Here is a 20,198-nt window from a genome sequence, read left to right as displayed (position 1 = left end):
CTCTCTGATTGACGTATTTCACTAAGCATAATCTCTTCCAGTCCCGTCCATGTTGCTACAAAAGTTGGGTATTCATCCTTTCTGATGGAGGCATAATACTCCATAGTGTATATGGACCGCATCTTGCTTATCCAATCGTCCATTGAAGGGCATCTTGGTTCTTTCGATAATTTGGTGACTGTGGCCATTGCTGCAATAAACATTGGGGTACAGATGGCCCTTCTTTTCATGACATCTGTATCTTTGTGGTAAATACCCAGGAGTGCAATGGCAGGGTCATGGGGAAGTTTTATTTTTAATTTCTTGAGGAATCTCCACACTGTTCTCCAAAGAGGCTGCACCAACTTGCATTCCCACCAACAGTGGAAGAGGGTTCCCCTTTCTCCACATCCTCTACAACACATGTTGTTTCCTGTTTTGTTAATTTTGGCCATTCTAACTGGTGTAAGGTGATATCTCAATGTGGTTTAATTTGAATCTCCCTGAGGCTAGTGATGATGAACATTTTTTCTTGTGTCTAATAGCCATTTGTATGTCTTGATTGGAGAAGTGTCTGTTCATATCTTCTTCCCATTTTTTGATATGTTTGCCTGTTTCCTGTGTATTGAGTTTGAGGAGTTCATTATAGATCCTGGATATCAACCTTTTGTCTGTACTGTCATTTGCAAATATCTTCTCCCATTCCATGTGTTGCCTCTTTGCTTTCTAGACTGTTTCCTTTGTTGTGCAGAAGCTTTTGATTTTCATGAATTCCCAAAGGTTCATTTTCGCTTTTGTTTCCTTTGCCTTTGGAGACATATCTTGAAAGAAGTTGCTGTGGCTGATATCGAAGAGATACTGCCTATGTTCTCCTATAGGAGTCTGATGGATTCCTGTCTCACGTTGAGGACTTTTATCCATTTTGAGTTGATCTTTGTGTATGGTGTAAGAGAATGGTCGAGTTTCATTCTTCTACATATAGCTGCCCAGTTTTCCCAGCACCATTTATTGAAGAGACTGTCTTTTTTCCACTGTATATTTTTTCCTGTTTTGTAGAAGATTATTTGAGCATAGAGTTGAGGGTCCATATCTGGGCTCTTTACTCTGTTCCACTGGGTCTATGTCTCTGTTTTTATGCGAGTACCATGCTGTCTTGGTGATCACAGCTTTGTAATAAAGCTTGAAATCAGGTAACGTGATGCCCCCAGCTTTATTTTTGTTTTTCAACATTTCCTTAGTGATTCGAGGTCTCTTCTGATTCCATACAAATTTTGGGATTATTTGCTCCAGCTCTTTGAAGAATACCGGTGGAATTTTGATCGGAATGGCCTTAAAAGTATATATTGCTCTAGGCGGTATAGACATTTTAAAATGTGTATTCCTCCAATCAAAGAGCATGGAATGGTCTTCCATCTATTTGTGTCTTCTTCAATTTCTTTCATGAGTGTTCTGTAATTCCTTGAGTAATGAATTCCTCAAACTCAACACACACAAAACAGGCAAACATATCAAAAAATGGGAAGAAGATATGGACAGATGTTTCTCCAATCAAGACAAACAAATAGCTATCAGACACATGAAAAAATGTTCATCATCATTAGCACTCAGGGAGATACAAATTAAACGACATTGAGATATCACCTTACACCAGTTAGAATGGCCAAAATTAACAAAACAGGAAACAACATGTGTTGGAGAGGATGTGGAGAAAGGGGAACCCTCTTCCACTGTTGGTGGGAATGCAAGTTGGTGCAGCCTCTTTGGAGAACAGTGTGGAGATTCCTCAAGAAATTAAAAATAAAACTTCCCCATGACCCTGCCATTGCACTCCTGGGTATTTACCACAAAGATACAGATGTCATGAAAAGAAGGGCCATCTGTACCCCAATGTTTATTGCAGCAATGGCCACAGTCACCAAATTATCGAAAGAACCAAGATGCCCTTCAATGGACGAATGGATAAGGAAGATGTGGTACATATACACTATGGAGTATTATGCCTCCATCAGAAAGGATGAATACCCAACTTTTGTAGGAACATGGACGGGACTGGAAGAGATTATGCTTAGTGAAATAAGTCAATCAGAGAGTCAATTATCATATGGTTTCACTTATTTGTGGGGCATAACAAATATCATGGAGGACAAGGGGTGTTAGAGTGGAGAAGGGAGTTGGGGTAAATTGGAAGGGGAGGTGAATCATGAGAGCCTATGGACTCTGAAAAACAATTTGAGGGGTTTGAAGTGGCAGGGGTTGGAGGTTGGTGTACCAGGTGGTGGGTATTATAGCGGACACAGATTGCATGGAGCACTGGGTGTGGTGAAAAAATAATGAATACTGTTTTTCTGAAAATAAATAAGTTGAAAAAATTTAAAAAACAAAAAGAAGTCCTCAATGTGAGACAGAAATGCATCAGAATCTTAGAGGAGAACATAGGCAGTAATCTCTTCAATATCAGCCACAGCAACTTCTTTCAAAATATGTCTCCAAAGGCAAAGGAAACAAAAGCGAAGATGAACTTTTGGGACTTCATCAAGCAGCCATCAAAAGAAATGAAATCTTGCCATTTGCGACAACATGGATGGAACTAGAGCGTATCATGCTTAGTGAAATAAGTCAATAGAGAAATGCAATTATCATATGATCTCCCTGATATGAGGAAGTGGTGATGCAACATGGGGGCTTAAGTGGGTAGGAGAAGAATAAATGAAACAAGATGGGATTGGGAGGGAGACAAACCATAAGTGACTCTTAATCTCACAAAACAAACTGAGGATTGCTGGGGGGAAGGGGTTTGGGAGAAGGGGGTGGGATTATGGATATTGGGGAGGGTATGTGCTTTGGTGAGTGCTGTGAAGTGTGTAAACCTGGTGATTCCCAGACCTGTACCCCTGGGGATAAAAATATATGTTTATAAAAAATAAAAAATTAAAAAAAAATCAAAAGCTTCTGCACAGCAAAGGAAACAGTCAAGAAAACAGAGGTGGTGGCGTGGGAGGTCGAGATACCAAGTGATGGGTATTATAGAGGGCACGGATTGCATGGAGCACTGGGTGTGGTGAAAATATAATGATACTGTTATGCTGAAAATAAATAAATTTAAAAAAAAAAAAAGCAAAAAGAACAACCCACGGAATGGGAGAAGATATTTTCAAATGACAGTACAGACAAAAGGTTGATATCCAGGATCTATATTGAACTCCTCAAACTCAACACACACAAAACAGGCAATCATTTCAAAAAATCGGCAGAAGATATGGACAGACACTTCTGCAATAAAGACATACAAATGGCTATCAGACACATGAAAAAATGTTCATCACTATCTATCAGGGAGATTCAAATTAAAACAACATTGAGATATCACCTTACACCAGGTAGAATGGCCAAAATTAGCAAGACAGGAAACAGCATGTGTTGGAGAGGATGTGGAGAAAGGGGAACCCTCTTCCACTGTGGGTGGAAATGCAAGTTGGTGCGGCCTCTTCGGAGAACAGTGTGGAGATTCCTCAAGAAATTAAAAATAGAACTTCCCTATGACGCTGCCATTGCACTCCTGGGCATTTACCACAAAGATACAGATGTCATGAAAAGAAGAGCTATCTGTACCCCAATGTTTATACCAGCAATGTCCATGGTCGCCGAACTCTGGAAAGAACCAAGATGCCCTTCAATGGACGAATGGATAAGCAAGATGTGGTCCATATACACTATGGAGTATTATGCCTCCATCAGAAAGGATGAATACCCAGTTTTTGTAGCAACATGGACGGGACTCAAAGAGATTATGCTTAGTGAAATAAGTCAATCAGAGAGAGTCAATTATCATATGGTTTCACTTATTTGGGAGCATAACAAATAGCATGGAGGACATGGGGAGTTAGGGAGGAGAAGGGAGTTGGGGTAAATTGGAAGGGGAGGTGAATCATGAGAGACTATGGACTCTGAAATACAATCTGAGGGTATTGAATTGGTCGGGGTTGGGAGGTTGGGGTACCAGGTGGTGGGTATTATAGAGGGCATGGATTGCATGGAGCACTGGGTGTGGTGAAAAAATAATGAATACTGTTTTTCTGAAATAAATAAATTGAAAAATTAAAAAAAAACACATTGAGATACCACCTTACACCAGTTAGAAAGGCCAAAATTAATAAGACAGTAAACAACAAGTGTTGGGGAGGATGTGGAGAAAGGGGAATCCTCTTACATTGTTGGTGAGTATCCAACTTGCTGCAGCCACTTTGGAAAACAGTGTGGAGATTCCTTAAGAAATTAAAAATAGAGTTACCCTATGACCCTGCAATTGCACCTCTGGGTATTTACCCCAAATATACAGATGTAATGAAATGAAAGCCACCTGTACCCTAATGTTCATAGTAGCAATGGCCACAATCGCCAAACGGTGGAAAGAACCAAGATGCCCTTCAACAGATGAATGGATAAGGAAGATGTGGTCCATATACACTATGGAGTATTATGTCTCCATCAGAAAGGACGAATACCCAACTTTTGTATCAACATGGATGGGACTGGAGGAGATTATGCTGAGTGAAATAAGTCAAGCAGAGAGAGTCAATTATCATATGGTTTCACTTACTTATAGAACATAAGGAATAACATGGAAGACATTGGGAGATGGAGAAGAGAAGTGAGTTGGGGGAAACTGGAGGGGTACACAAACCATGAGAGACTGTGGACTCTGAGATACAAACTGAGGGTTTAGGGGTTTGGGGGGGTGAACCAGGTGCTGGGTATTATGGAAGGCACATATTGCATGGAGCACTGGGGGTGGTGCATAAACAATGAATTTTAAAACACTGAAAAATAAAATGACATTAAATTTTAAAAAATCTACATACTGACACAGTGCCATCTGAACAAAGTGATCTACAAACAATGCAATCTTTGTTTTTAACTTGTAAAGAATTAAACCTACATCGGGAGCTAACTATATACTCAGAAGACATGCAAATAGGATCTTCCCTCCTCTGAATAAAACAGCCCAGTCCGGACCATGCAGCTGGGAGAGGAGCCCCAGTCCTGGGATTTCCAGGTGTTTACATTCACTGAGCAGGACAGAACACAGAGAACTCACCATGGAGTCTGTGCTTGGCTGGGTTTTTCTTGTTGCTCTTTTAAAAGGTAATTTGTGGAGAACAAGAGACATTGAGTATGTGAATGGATATGAGTGAGAGAAACCATGGGTGTGTGATGAATTCCTGACTGGGATGTCTTGTGTCTGCAGGTGTCCAGTGTGAGGTGCAGCTGGTGGAATCTGGGGGAGACCTGGTGAAGCCTGGGGGGTCTCTGAGACTCTCTTGTGCAGCCTCTGGATTCACCTTTAGCAGTTACCCCATGAGCTGGGTCCGCCAGGCTCCGGAGAAGGGGCTGCAGTGGGTCGCATATATTAGTAGTGATGGAAGTAGCACAAGCTATGCAGACTCTGTGAAGGGCCGATTCACCATCTCCAGAGACAACAGCAAGAACACGCTGTATCTGCAGATGAACAGCCTGAAAATCGAGGACACGGCCGTGTATTACTGTGCGAGAGACACAGTGAGGTGCCCTCCGTGTAAGCCCAGACACAAACCTCAAACTATAAGTGTATTAGACCAGTAGAGGGTGCACACTATTCACCAATCATGTCTTTAATCCCCAGGAGCAAATGCAGTTGGAGTCTATGGCATATTTCCTGTCAGGGTCTGAGGTTTCCTCCATGGAGCAGTTTCCACAAGGGAGCTTCCTTGACATTGTTCTGTGCTTACCTATTCACTCTCTGACTTAGAAACTTAGTTGTAACAGGAAGAAAAATATACTAACATGCAAAAAAAAAAAAAAGTGAGAGAGAGAAAGAAAGAAGAGTTGGTAACATTAGTTTCCTCTTGTCCTTAAAAACCAATAAATTACAAATATCCAGCTGCAGGTCAACAAAACCTTTATAACAATCTCAGTGGCACTCACTGTGGATCACAAGAACCTCCAGCAGAGCCAGAAGACCACACACACACACACACACACACACACACACACACACGAGTATAAAACCTCCACTGAAAAAATAAAATTAAACTTAAGAAAAGAGTAGAAAACCTCTATAACCATCTTGTAATTTCTCTGCAGCAAAGGTGGTCCTAAGACAGAAATACACAGTACATAGAAATACCTCAAGAAGCAAGAAAAATCTCAAATAAATAACCTTACATTACACCTAAAGGTGCTAAAGAAAAAGCAATAGCTGAATCTTAAATATAACAGAAGGAAGGAAATAACAAGGTTGGAGCATAAAGAGATTATATAGAAATTAAGAAACACAGAACAGTTCAAAAACCAGGGTTTAAATAATTTTTCTTTTTTTTGAATTTATTTATTTATTTTCAGCATAACAGTATTCATTATTCTTGCACCACACTAAGTGCTCCATGCAATCCATGCCCTCTATAATACCCACCACCTGGTACCCCAACCTCCCAACCCCCGCCACTTCAAACCCCTAAGATTGTTTTTCAGAGTCCATAGTCTCTCATGGTCTACCTCCCCTTCAAATTTCCCCCAAATACCTTCTCCTTTCTAACTCCCCATGTCCTCCATGCTTTTTGTTATGCTCCACAAATAAGTGAAACCATATGATAATTGACTCTCTCTGCTTGAATGATTTCACTCAGCATAATCTCTTCCAGTCCCGTCCATGTTACTACAAAAGCTGGGTATTCATCCTTTCTGATGGAGGCATAATACTCCATAGTGTATATGGACCACATCTTCCTCATCCATTCGTCCACTGAAGGGCATCTTGGTTCTTTCCACAGTTTGGCGACCATGGCCATTACTGCTATAAACATTGGGGTAGAGATGGCCCTTCTCTTTACTACATCTGAATCTTTGTGGTAAATTCCCAGGAGTGAAATTGCACGGTCATGGGGAAGTTCTATTTTTAATTTCTTAAGGAATCTCCACACTGTTTTCTAAAGAGGCTGCACCAACTTGCATTCCGACCAACAGTGCAAGAGGGTGCCCCTTTCTCCACATTCTCCCCAACACATGTTGTTTCCTGTCTTGCTAATTTGGGTCATTCTAAGTGGTGTACGGTGGTTTCTCAATGTAATTCTTATTTGAATCTTCCTGATGGCTAATTATGATGAACTTTTATTCATTTTTCTATTAACTGTTTGATCTTTTCTTTGGATAATTGTCTGTTCAGGTCTTCTGCCCATTTTCTGACATGATTATGTGTTTTCTGTTAGTTGAGTTTGAGGGGTTCTTTATAGATCTTGGATATCAGCCCTTTGTCTGTACTGTCAATTGTGAATACTTGCCTATTCTGCGGGTTGCCTATTTGTTTTCTTGACTGCTTCCTTTGCTGTGCACTACACAAAGATAAACTCAAAATAGATGAAAGACCTCAGCATGAGGCAGGAATACATCAGACTCGTACAGCAGAACATAGGAAGTAATTTCTTCAACACCGGTCACAGCAACTTCTTTCAAGATATGTCTGAAAAGGTGGGATTCATCCCTGGGCTACAAGGATGGTTCAACATTCGCAAATCAATCAATGTGATACAACAAATTAACAAGAGAAGAGAGAAGAAGCACATGGTTCTCTCAATTGAGGCAGAAAAAGCATTTGACAAAATCCAGCATCCGTTCCTGATTAAAACGCTTCAAAGTATAGGGATAGAGGGGACATTCCTGAACCTCATAAATCTATCTAGGAAAGACCCACAGAAAATATCATCCTCAATGGAAAAAAACTTGCAGCCTTCCCGTTGAGATCAGGAATACGACAAGGATGCCTACTCTCACCACTCTTGTTCAACATAGTATTAGAAGTCCTAGCAACAGCAATCAGACAACAAAGAGAAATAAAAGCTATCCAAATTGGTAATGAAGAAGTCAAACTCCCTCTCTTTGCAGATGACATGATTCTTTATATGGGAAAACCCAAAAGACTCCAACCCCAAATTACTAGAACTCATACACAATTTAGCAACGTGGCAGGATATAAAGTCAATGTGCAGGAATCAGTGGCTTTATTATACACTAATAATGAAAATACATAAAGGGAAATTAGAGAATCGATTCCATTTACTATAGTACCAAGAACCATAAGATACTGGGTATAAACCTAACCAAAGAAGTAAAGGATCTGTACTCGAGGAACTACAGAACACTCATGAAAGAAATTGAAGAAGACACAAAAAGAAGGAAGGCCATTCCATGCTCTTGGATCAGAAGAATAAACATTATTAAAATGTCTATACTGCCTAGAGCAATCTATACTTTTAATGCCATTCTGATCAAAATTCCACTGGTATTCTTCAAAGAGCTGGAGCAAAGAATCCAAAATTTTGTATGGAGTCAGAAAAAACCCCGAATAGCTAGAGAAATGTTGTAAAACAAAGATAAAACTGGGGGCATCACGTTACCTGATTTCAAGTTTTACTACAAAGCTGTGATCACCAAGACAGCATGGCATTGGCATAAAAACACACACACATAGAGCATTGGAACAGAGTAGAGAGCCCAGATATGGACCCTCAACTCTATGGTCAATTAATCTTCGACAAAACAGGAAAAAATATACAGTGGAAAAAAGACAGTCTCTTCAATAAATGGTGCTGGGAAAACTGGGCAGCTATATGTAGAAGGATGAAACTCGACCATTCTCTTACACCGTACACAAAGATAAACTCAAAATGGATAAAAGACTTCAACGTTTGACAGGAATCTATCAGAATCCTAGAGGAAAACATAGGCAGTAATCTCTTTGATATTAGCCACAGCAACTTCTTTCAAGATATGTTGCCAAAGGCAAAGGCAACAAAAGCGAAAATAAACTTTTGGGACTTCATCAAAATCAAAAGCTTCATGTCCTCTGCCCATTTCTTGAGAGAATTATTTGTTCTTTGGGTGTTGAGTTTGCTAAGTTCTTTATAGATTCTGGACACTAGTCCTTTATCTGATATGTCGTTTGCAAATATCTTCTCCCATTCTGTCAGTTGCCTTTTGATTTTGTTAACTGTTTCCTTTGCTGTGCAAAAGCTTTTGATCTTGATGAAATCCCAATAGTTCATTTTTGCCCTTGCTTCCCTTGCCTTTGGGGTTGTTCCTAGGAAGATGTTGCTGCAGCTGAGGTCGAAGAGGTTGCTGCCTGTGTTCTCCTCAAGAATTTTGATGGATTCCTTTCGCACATTGAGGTCCTTCATCCATTTTGAGTCTAATTTTGTGTGTGGTGTAAGGAAATGGTCCAATTTCATTTTTCTGCATGTGGCTGTCCAATTTTCCCAGCACCATTTATTGAAGAGGCTGTCTTTTTTCCATTGGACATTCTTTCCTGCTTTGTCGAAGATTAGTTGACTGTAGATTTGAGGGTCTATTTCTGGGCTCTCTATTCTGTTCCATTGATCTATGTGTTTGTTTTTGTGCCAGCAAGAAGATGTGGTATATATACACAATGGAATACTATGCAGCCATCAAAAGAAATGAAATCTTGCCATTTGCGACAACATGGATGGAACTGGAGCATATCATGCTTAGCAAAATAAGTCAAGCAGAGAAAGACAACTATCATAAGATCTCCCTGATATGAGGAAGTGGTGATGCAACATGGGGGCTTAAGTGGGTAGGAGAAGAATAAATGAAACAAGATGGGATTGGGAGGGAGACAAACCATAAGTGACTCTTAATCTCACAAAACAAACTGAGGATTGCTGGGGGGAAGGGGTTTGGGAGAAGGGGGTGGGATTATGGACATTGGGGAGGGTATGTGCTTTGGTGAGTGCTGTGAAGTGTGTAAACCTGATGATTCACAGACCTGTACCCCTGGGGATAAAAATATATGTTCATAAAAAATAAAAAATTAAAAAAAAAAATCAAAAGCTTCTGCACAGCAAAGGAAACAGTCAAAAAACAAAGAGGCAACCCATGGAATGGGAGAAGATATTTGCAAATGACAGTACAGACAAAAGGTTGATATCCAGGATCTATACAGAACTCCTCAAACTCAATACACACAAAACAGTCAATCATATCAAAAAATGGGCAGAAGATATGAACAGACACTTCTCCAATGAAGACATACAAATGGCTATCAGACACATGAAAAAATGCTCATCATCACTAGCCCTCAGGGAGATTCTAATTAAATCCACATTGAGATATCACCTTACACCAGTTAGAATGGCCAAAATTAGCAAGACAGGAAACAACATGTGTTGGAGGGGATGTGGAGAAAGGGAAACCCTCTTCCACTGTTGGTGGGAATGCAAGTTGGTGCAGCTTCTTTGGAGAACAGTGTGGAGATTCCTCAAGAAATTAAAAATAGAACTTCCCTATGACACTGTCATTGCACTCCTGGGTATTTACCCAAAGATACAGATGTAGTGAAAAGAAGGGCCATCTGAACCCCAATATTTATAGCAGCAATGGCCACGGTTGCCAAACTGTGGAAAGTACCAAGATGCCCTTCAATGGACGAATGGATAAGGAAGATGTGGTCCATATACGCTATGGAGTATTATGCCTCCATCAGAAAGGACGAATACCCACTTTTGTAGCAACATGGACGGGACTGGAAGAGATGATGCTGAGTGAAATAAGTCAAGCAGAGAGAGTCAATTATCATATGGTTTCACTTATTTGTGGAGCATAACAAAAAGCATGGAGGACATGGGGAGATAGAGAGGAGAAGGGAGTTAGAGTAAATTGGAATGGGAGGTGAATCGTGAGAGACTATGGACTCTGAAAACAATCTGAGGGTTCTGAAGAGGTGGGGGATGGGAGGTCTGGGTACCAGGTGGTGGGTATTATAGAGGGCATGGATTGCATGGAGCACTGGGTGTGGTGAAAAAATAATGCATACTGTTTTTCTGAAAATAAATAAATTAATTTAATTTTTAAAAAAGTAAAGAAAGATGAATCAGAAAATAAATCAAAAATAAAAAAAAAAACCTTCAGAATCAAAAGAATGAAAGCTAAGCCCACTTCTCCAGGAACTGGAAGTGTACCACATTTTATGATCATTAAACTTGATGAGTTGGAATTGTCCTGTGGATCTTCTGGGGAAGGTGCCTGCTCTGATTATTCTCAGGGGTTTTGCCCTCATGGAAATGCACATCTTGGAAGCTGGGGACAGAGCTTGGTATAAGCAGGTCTGCCCTCCACTAGGTGCCATTATTTTGCTTCCTGATGGCACTGATGGGTAAGTTGAATATGGCATCTGCTCTCTATGCAGGGGTTGAAATTTCACATACACCGCACTCTTTATTGAGCCCTCACAGAAGAGCAATCAACCCCTTTCTCTCCAATGTTTCCATCAGAAACCCAAGTTCACCCTACCTGTGTCTGAGCTGTTGCATCTGAGGCACATTATTGAGTTTCAAAACTTCAAAATTAGAGGTTCCTTTGGTGTGGACCCATGCTATTCCTCCAGGGTAGAGTCTTATACATTTTGCCATTTGCCCACAGGTCTCAGGAAAGAGATAACGTGACCAGATTGTGGTTCACTGTTCATGGGAAATCAGAGCAGAAACTTTCACTTAGACTCACTGTTCAACAGGGTTCCAGGCTCTTTGCCTAGCATCTGTGCATCACAATGGTACTACACTTCCTTCTTGTGACTCAGCAGACCTCAGACCCTGGGATTCTGCCCCACTTTGCCACTTCAGCACCTTTATTCCGGCCATATCCCCACAGTAGCACACTTCTAAAAGTTCAGATTTTGTGCTTTGCTGCTACAATACATCATGGTACCTTCCAGAAGCAGGCTCCATCCCTGATGTCACCCCCACAGCTCTATCTGTCCCAAGGCAACTCTCTGCACCTCCTACATAACAAAAGGAGGTCAGTTTTCTATTTGAAGACTTGCAGGTTTTGTTCCTCAGACCTCTGATTGACTTCTTGGCTGCTCAGAATGATTTGATGACTACCTAGCTGTGTTCCAGAAATCCAAGCCTAGCTACCCCCTCTCCACCATCCTAACTACTGCATCCCAGATTTCCTTGTAGCCAAGAGGGTGTGATAAATTTCTTCTTCTGTATATGCTGAAGCTCAAAGTTGAAATCCAGTGTTTTATTTAATTCTCTAAATAATTTAGTTCTAATTTAGTTCTCTCTGCTCTGATCTGGTTGTCTTATGGTTCAATTGCTCCTTGAATGAGAAATTCAATTAAATATTATGCAATTATTATATTATTTTGCATTAATGGTTGACATATGTTATCCACATACATAACATCACTCACTAGGTGTGGGAGGCTGCAATAAGGCTTGAGATGAGGACCAAACCAGGCCCTGACTGTTGCCTCCTTTAAAGTCTGAATAACCTAACAAAAGGTTTAGGACAGGAAAAGTTGAGTAGCGCTGAGAAAGGGTCTGTGCTATGTGTTGTGCCCTCACCTACATGACTTCCCACATGCTTGCTAAACCAATGAGAACAATTTGGTTGGGGTCTTAAGTTTGTGGCTGGTCCTTGCTGCCCTAGTACAGCCCATAAATTATTTTCAGGTTTGCTGTATCAATACAGAACACTTGACCTGGCATCAGACATTTGGCGTCACGAGGTCTGCTTATAGTTAAATGTGAGGCTTATTATGGGAACTCGTGGTTGTTTAACTAGACACAGGTGTATTTTTTACCCTATTATCGCTACATATATGGTCTTAATGCTTTGAATAAACTTAGCACTGTTGGACATCCTCCACAGTGTTCCTCCTGTCCCCATCTCTCTGCTTCTCAAGTTCTTTTCTTCATCCTCTTACCCTCATGTCCTGGTGGATTTGTTGCATCAGCCGTGACAAGTGGTACCTGAACAGGGACCTGAGAACATTTCAAGGGAGTGCACATACAGGGAAGTATTTGCCAACAGTCAGGTAAGAAGAGCCTGGGTTGACGGGTGACAGCAGAAGTAAAATAACATGGGGTGATCGCAGTCTATGGAACAGGTCTATTTTATGACCACTTTGCAGGCCCTTATGAAGCAAAAAAGGCCCAAGGTCTCTAAAAGGGCTTTGCAGATAATTACATAAATAAGCCTTCTTCTAGTATACCCAGTTTGCTGGGCCATCCCTAGCAAAGGGGACTCTGACTTTCTCTCTCTCTGTTCCCACTAACAACCATGGGGGGCTTCTCTCTCACTCATTTCCTGTGTTAATGGCTACAACTGAAGCCAACTGGGGTTAGTCTAACTCGAGACAGAGACTGTAGGGAATATTCCCAAGCAGCTGCCGAAACTCTCTTCGTTTTGGGGAAGTTTCCTGTCTTCTCTGGCCTGACTTGGACTGCTTAATCCCTTCCCCCTTGCTGGTGGGAAAGCACGGAGTCTGCTCCTCTCTTGGAGCTGATGAGCTCTAAAACTGGGAATTCTTTCTCTGCCTCCTAGCAGCACTTTATTTCTTCTGTCTCCTCCTTCTCCTGTTTCTGCACCAACATGCATGCAGCCTGCATGACTAGACTCCAGATCATGCACCATGGCTCCTTTTCTCTTCACTGTCAAGGAGAAAGAAGAGCACCCCCTGTGCCTAATGCCCCCCACTCCAGATCTCCCACTCGTGTCTCAGGTAAACATTCAAAGTGGAGTGGGCCCAGGTGGAACATAAATCAGTATTGGAACTAAGTTAAGTTTGTTGGTTTAATTAAGATAGACATGTCTTTGAAGTTACAGCAGTAAATGTGAAGCTTTTATTTTATCAAAGTTTACAGAAGGCCAAATAAGCTCATGTTATTTGATAAAATCTGTTAGCAAAGAAATGACTAAACTGATAGTTAATTGTCTGTCTCAAGGTCTTAATGGGTACATAAGTGGTTAATACTTAGTCTTCACTAAAGATTAAGGAGTTTCTAAGAGTACAAAATTCTACTAACTGTAAGACTGATAAAAATAAAGTAAGCAACTCTATGGAAAACTAGATGATATGTAAGAAATATTTAAGGGATGGAAATACATTTTATTAAAAATAATTTTAATAAAGGTAATTTCATCCTAAATAAGATGGTTGTTTGGAAGAAAATGGCTTGGGACAAAATCAAAATGCAGAAGAAAGTTGTAGAAGGTTTATGAAGGGAAATCTTCAGAAAAGGAGAAAAAGACCAGAAGCCTGATCCTGTCCTCCACAGAGGATGCGATTTTGTTTGTGTTTTTCCTCAGGGAGAGGATACCCCACGCTGGCTTCCAGAAAGGTGGTGCCAAATCCTTGTGTCTCCAACAGAGGATGGCTCGCCTCACGTTGAATGGCCAGAGCAGAGAGAAATAAAGATGCCCCCCCCCTTACAGCTGGAGGGATGCTTCATGCAGAACTCTGGAAACTGGTTGCTGCCCTGGGACCAATTGGAGTGCAAATAGACAGAAATGGTTATACTTCCACAAAAGAATTCAATCTGACTTTGCAGGCCTGTGTTCCTAGGTCGTTTTTACTGGTAGTGGGCTCAGGATCAATAGTTCTCACTTCTTTCCAAGGGGGACATCTATTGTATAATATCCATTGTGACCATTGTGTATTAACAAATTGTCTACCTGTGTCCCTGCCTTCATCAGGCAGATGGGACTTCAACAGGTCCCATGATAGTGTTTGTAACTATGCAACCTCCATATCTGTTATTACCTGTGGAAGTAGAAGGACCTTGGTATGCTAATTATGGTTATCAGTTTGCCCTTGAATTGCAGTTGCAGCTCAAACAAGTCAAACGTTTTCTGGGTCTATTGATAGCAGGAAGAGCAGCACTAGTAACAGTCATTCTAGTTGTTTACTGGACTCTTCATTATACTGCCTGCTTTTGTTGTAATACAATGCATTGTACAGATTAGTACTAGGACAGCAATTATTACATGCACAAGCACAAATTCATATGCTTGACTTATTTAAAAAGGAAGGGGGAGATGTGGGAGGCCGCAGTAAGGCTTGAGACGAGGACCAAACCAGGTCCTGACTTGAACCTCCTTTAAAGTCCCAATAACCTAACGAAAGGTTTAGGATGGGAAAAGTTGAGCAGCATTGAGAAAGGGTCTGTTCTATGTGTTGTGCGCTCGCCTACATGACTTCCCACAAGCTTGCTAAACCAATGAGAACAATTCGGTTGGGGTCATAAGTTTGTGGCTGGTCCTTGCTGTACTAGTACAGCCCATAAATTACTTTCAGGTTTGCTGTATCAATACAGAACACTTGACCTGGCATCAGCCATTTGGCGTCACAAGGTCTGCTTATAGTTATTTGTGAAACTTATGGGAACTCATAGTTCTTTAACTAGACACAGATGTATTGCTTCTACTATTATAATATCACTATATATATGGCCTTAATGCTTTGAATAAACTTAGCGCTGTTGGACATTCTCCACAATGCTCCGCCTGTCCCCATCTCTTGGCTTCGCAAGTTCTTTTCCTCATCCTCTTACCCTCACATTCCTGGTTGATTTGTCACGCCGGTCATAACGACTAGGAGACTCAGAGAGGAATGCACCTCCTGGTAGTGAGTCCAGGGCTAGGATCAAGTTGTGAGGGGTGCTCCCCAAGGACAAGAAGTGCAGGAATATTACTAGCACCACTCCATGTCTCTGATCAGTGAACACAGGTGGATTTTGGATGGCATGGCGAGTTTGCAGTCTTCCTGATGCACAAGATCCATTCAGGGAAGGAAACTGGAGGATCTGGAGACAGAGCAGAGGTCCTGTACTCATCTGGCAAAGTCAAAGAGTCTGAGCTGAGAAAATGAAAACAGAGATAGATCAGAGCTGCACCCCGAAGGTGAACTGGAATTGAATTTCCCCTGCTACGTTTGTTGTCAAAAGTCCCTGTAAATCCTTCAAACAGGTTGAAGGGCAGCATTATTTATTTATTTATTTATTTAGCACTCCCATTAGGTAGAATTTATTAATTGAAAGTCAAAGGACATGGAAAACTAAAAAAAAAAAAATTAAAAAATTTTAAAAAGATAGTTAAAGAAATTCATCAAAAACTCACAGTGAAAAATGTTCATCACTAGCCCTCAGGGAGATTCAAATTATTTCCCTGATTCTGTTTTCGTGGTTTCTAAGCTGTTTGTTCCAGGCTACCTCCTGATCCTTTCTCTCTATCTGTTTGTCCTCCAGATCACTAATTCTATCTTCTGTCTCAGTTACCCTAGCTTTGAGAGAGTTTAGACTAGATTGGAACTGATTGAGAGCATTGTGAACCTCCTCCCTGGTAGCTTTCAGCTCCACCCAAACATTGTGAACATCCTTCTGGTGGCTTTCAGTTCAGCCCTAATCAATTCCGTTTGGTCATCCATGGCTTTCTCCAACCTAGCTCTTGCCTGGATAATTGTTAGCCTGAATTCTCTTTCTGACATATTGTCTATGTTGATAGCTGTTAGCTCTGTTGCAGAAGGTCCATCCTCTGTATTTTTCTTCAGTTGGGCATTCCTCCTCCTAGTCATTTTGGTGAGAGATGACTGAACAGATGTAGCTGGATGTATCAACTGTGGTGCAGTCAAGGTGCACCCTGTAACACTTCTGAGCAATCAGGATTCCTCACCCAAACGAGAGACAAAAGAAAAGAAAAAGAAAAAGGAAAAAAAAAGAGAGAGAGAGAGAGACAGGAAAGAAAGGGAGGATGAAAGAGAAAGTTCAGCCCAGATGGGCCCCAAGGTAAGATTTATGAAGTAGACAAACAAAAACAGACAAACAAAAAGACTGATACAAGTATATGACAAGAGAAAAAATATATATATGCAAGTAAAGGAAGAACCTCGTCAAAAAGAACCCCAAGTGTAAGATTTATATGCTATCAGGACAAACACAAAAACACAGAAACACTGGTGGAAGAAGAAGATGGGAGAGTTCTTATAAATTCTCAGTGTGTGCGAGGAAGGTTGTTTTGATTTTTCCTGGATGTATCTTGATATCTTTGTTAAAGGACTCAACTTTCCTAAGATAAAGGGGATTAAAAATTGGTTTACCTATAGGGTTAGTATTGATTGGGGAAGGAGATTACTTTGAAGTTTAACTCTATATGAATAATAGAGGATAAAAATAAAAAGGAATAAACTCGACTAAACTAAACTAAAATTAAAAAAGAGGAATTCAAAAAATAAAAATGCAAAAGAAAAAGATAGGTGTATGTATGAAAAAGTTCTGGTTAGAAGGGTTAGAAGGGTATTATGGAATTTGCTGTACTGTACAGCTCACTGTGATGGTAAATAGGCTAAAAAATTACCTGGGGATAAAAATATATGTTTATAAAAAGTAAAAAATTAATTAAAAATTTTTTTAAAAATTTTTTTTAAAAATTACTTATGTTTAAAAAAAAAAAGAACCAGAATAGTGGAAACGAGTGAACAATAAAAGTTTTCCTATGAAGTAGTGGTTGTTCTCTTGTAGTCCTTTTTTTTTTTTCTCTCTCTTTTTTTTTTTTTTTCTTTCTTGGTTTGTTTTCTGGGGGAGGGGCCTGCCACATGGGTTGTCAGTCAATGATGTTTCCTGAGTTAAGTCTTCTGCCCCCCTCAAGGGGGTGGGCTCTGAGGAAACTGGGTTTTTTTTTCAGGCTTTTGTTCTCTGGCGGTTTTTATGTTTGTTCACTTTTTTTTTCCTCTCACCTTGACCGCTTTTGATGTTTTTTGTAGTTTTAGAGGAAAACAAACCGCACCCTGATCTCCCTCTCAGAGAGAAGCCTCAGTCTGGCTGCAGAGCCTAAATAAGTTCCCCCTTGGCTGGCAGAGCAGGTTCCAAGTTGCAGACCCTGGGGATGCAGGATCCTTTGCTTATACCCAAAGCCAAGGCAGTGGCGGCTGTCTGGGAGCTCCCTACCGCCAGAGAGGTTCCAAGGGGTGGGGGGGCAACAAGATGGCAGAAAAGTAGGAGGAGGCACCTTTTCAGCCTGTACCGCAAAGTGAGCTGATTACCTACCAAAGAACTCCATTCACCCATGAAATCAGCCTGAGATCAGAATTATACACGTCTGGATCTCTACAGGGGCAGAAGACGCCAGTGCGCAGGTAAAGTGGAGTGGGATCAGCGGACTGATATCAGAAGATAAACAAAAGGGGGACGGAGCCACCAGAGGTGACAGGTTGGAAAGTAATACTCCAATACGAGTGAGAGTGCCCTGCGTCTGGGGACCAGCATTAACTTGGAGACTGGTTGAAAGCATTCCAAAAGAGCAAAGGATCACAGGGGGAAATTGTGGGAATCGGGGAGGCTAGGCACAGGGGCTTAAGTCCCCGGTCACAGGACAGCCTCCACTGGCACTGAGGCAGAGACAGTACAGCAGAGAAACCAGGTCTTGGTCCCTAAGCCCCCAGCGAACCCGAGAATGCATGGGGTCCTAACTCCTGAGAGAGGATGGGAGCCACGCCGGTGGGCAGATCGTGCGAGCCCTGCTACAAAGCCTGAGATACACGCGCACGTCCCTCATGTTCCCCTGAGAGAGTTACAAAGGCCAGGCCAGTGCTCTTTGACCCGCGCCATTGTTTCAGAGCCTAAGCCGCATGCCCCAAACTCTCCCCTGACAGAGGTGGGTAAAAGCCCAGCCTGGTGCTTTCGGACCTGCGCCCCGTTCTTAGTGCCTGAGATGCGTGCGTGACCCTTAGCCACCCCTGAAAGTGTTGCGTGCAAGAAAAGAGGCTTAAGGTGGCACTCTTAGACCCAGCAAGACCAGACACTCCCAGCCCCGGGCCAGCGGGAAAATCTCAGTGTGCGGTTGCTGCTTGGAACCTCTCTGAGGGTTGTTCAGATTCAAATTAAAACCACATTGAGATATCACCTTGCACCAGTTAGAATGGCCAAAATTAACAAGACAGGAAACAGCATGTGTTGGAGAGGATGTGGAGAAAGGGGAACCCTCTTACATTATTGGTGGAAATGCAAGTTGGTGCAGCCTCTTTGGGGAACAGTGTGGAGATTCCTCAAGAAATTAAAAATAGAACTTCCCTATGACCCTGCCATTGCACTCGTGGGTATTTACCCCAAAGATACAGATGTCGTGAAAAGAAGGGCCATCTGTACCCCAATGTTTATAGCAGCAATGGCCACGGTCGCCAAACTGTGGAAAGAACCCAGATGCCCTTCAAGGATGAATGGATAAGGAAGATGTGGTCCATATACACTATGGAGTATGATGCCTCCATCAGAAAGGATGAATACCCAACTTTTGTAGCAACATGGATGGGACTGGAAGAGATGATGCTGAGTGAAATAAGTCAAGCAGAGAGAGTCAGTTATCATATGGTTTCACTTATTTGTGGAACACAACAAATATCATGGAGGACAAGGGGAGTTAGGAGGAGGGAGTTGGGGTAAATTGGAAGGGGAGGTGAACCATGAGAGACTAGGGACTCTGAAAAACAATCTGAGGGGTTTGAAGTGGCAGGGGGTTGGGAGGTTGGGGTACCAGGTGGTGGGTATTATAGAGGGCATGGATTGCATGGAGCACTGGGTGTGGTGCAAAAATAATGAATACTCTTATGCTGAAAATAAAAAATAAATTTAAAAAATAATGAATAATGTTATGCTGAAAATAAATAAAAAATAAATTTAAAAAAAAGACTCACAGTGGACAGATTCTTTTTTTAGTTTAGGAGGGATATGATGCATGAATCCATTTTAAATGTCCCACAGCAGAATGCTATAGGACAGAGATTAGAGTTGGAAAAAAATTTCTTAAATATGTGGTTTCTCCAGGTTCCATCACAGGGATATCAGGCATGTGCTCTTGAGTCCATTGACCACTACCCATCAGTGCCAGTAGGAGTATCTTTGGACAACAGAGTCAATGCATCTCTCAGAGATTGTGTAAATTTACTTTAGGGATGCTCTTTCTCAACCTTTCCAGGAGACTGTGGGTATGATGATCATGTGGTATCTGACTCTGAACCACACTGTGAACCATTGTCCCACCATGACAGCTGTCAGGTGTGAACATCAGCCATTGGATATGAAAGTAGGTATAACCCAGCATGGAAACACAAATCAAGAAGACTTCCGTCTGCAGGAAGGGATGGTGTCTCTGCTTCAGGAATGACTTCACAATGTAGAAAAGTGCACATACAAGAAATAAAACATATCCATGTGCCACGGACGGTGGGCATGGGATTAAGTCCATCTACTTGTGTTCTATGGGCTTCTGAAGACTGTTTTCTCACAGTGTTCCACCTGTCAGGCTCCCCAGGACAGGACTTTACCACTGAAGATGACACATGAGAAATAAACATTCTGACTCTCTTTCTTAGTTTCCTTCCAAGTACGAATCAAGAT

The 20,198-nt window shown here is 41.5% G+C and overlaps 1 protein-coding gene across 1 annotated transcript in view; it reads left to right on the top strand.

The window, feature by feature from the left end:
- The window catches only part of LOC123392248, a gene marked incomplete at its 3' end in the record, with an annotated part of 66,468 nt that overhangs the window by 40,197 nt on the left and 6,073 nt on the right, over positions 1 to 20,198 (top strand). The window contains exon 2 of the mRNA XM_045080620.1: positions 5,225 to 5,551. Within this exon, the coding sequence (XP_044936555.1) occupies positions 5,225 to 5,551 (327 nt within the window). The remainder of the gene's footprint in view (positions 1 to 5,224; positions 5,552 to 20,198) is intronic.

Source organism: Mustela putorius, unplaced genomic scaffold, assembly GCF_011764305.1.
Source record: "Mustela putorius furo isolate JIRA1106 unplaced genomic scaffold, ASM1176430v1.1 tig00000479_pilon_pilon_pilon, whole genome shotgun sequence".
Lineage (NCBI taxonomy): Eukaryota > Metazoa > Chordata > Mammalia > Carnivora > Mustelidae > Mustela > Mustela putorius.
The sequence above is the reverse complement of the archived record's forward strand: the minus strand, read 5'-3'. Positions and strand labels throughout refer to the sequence as shown.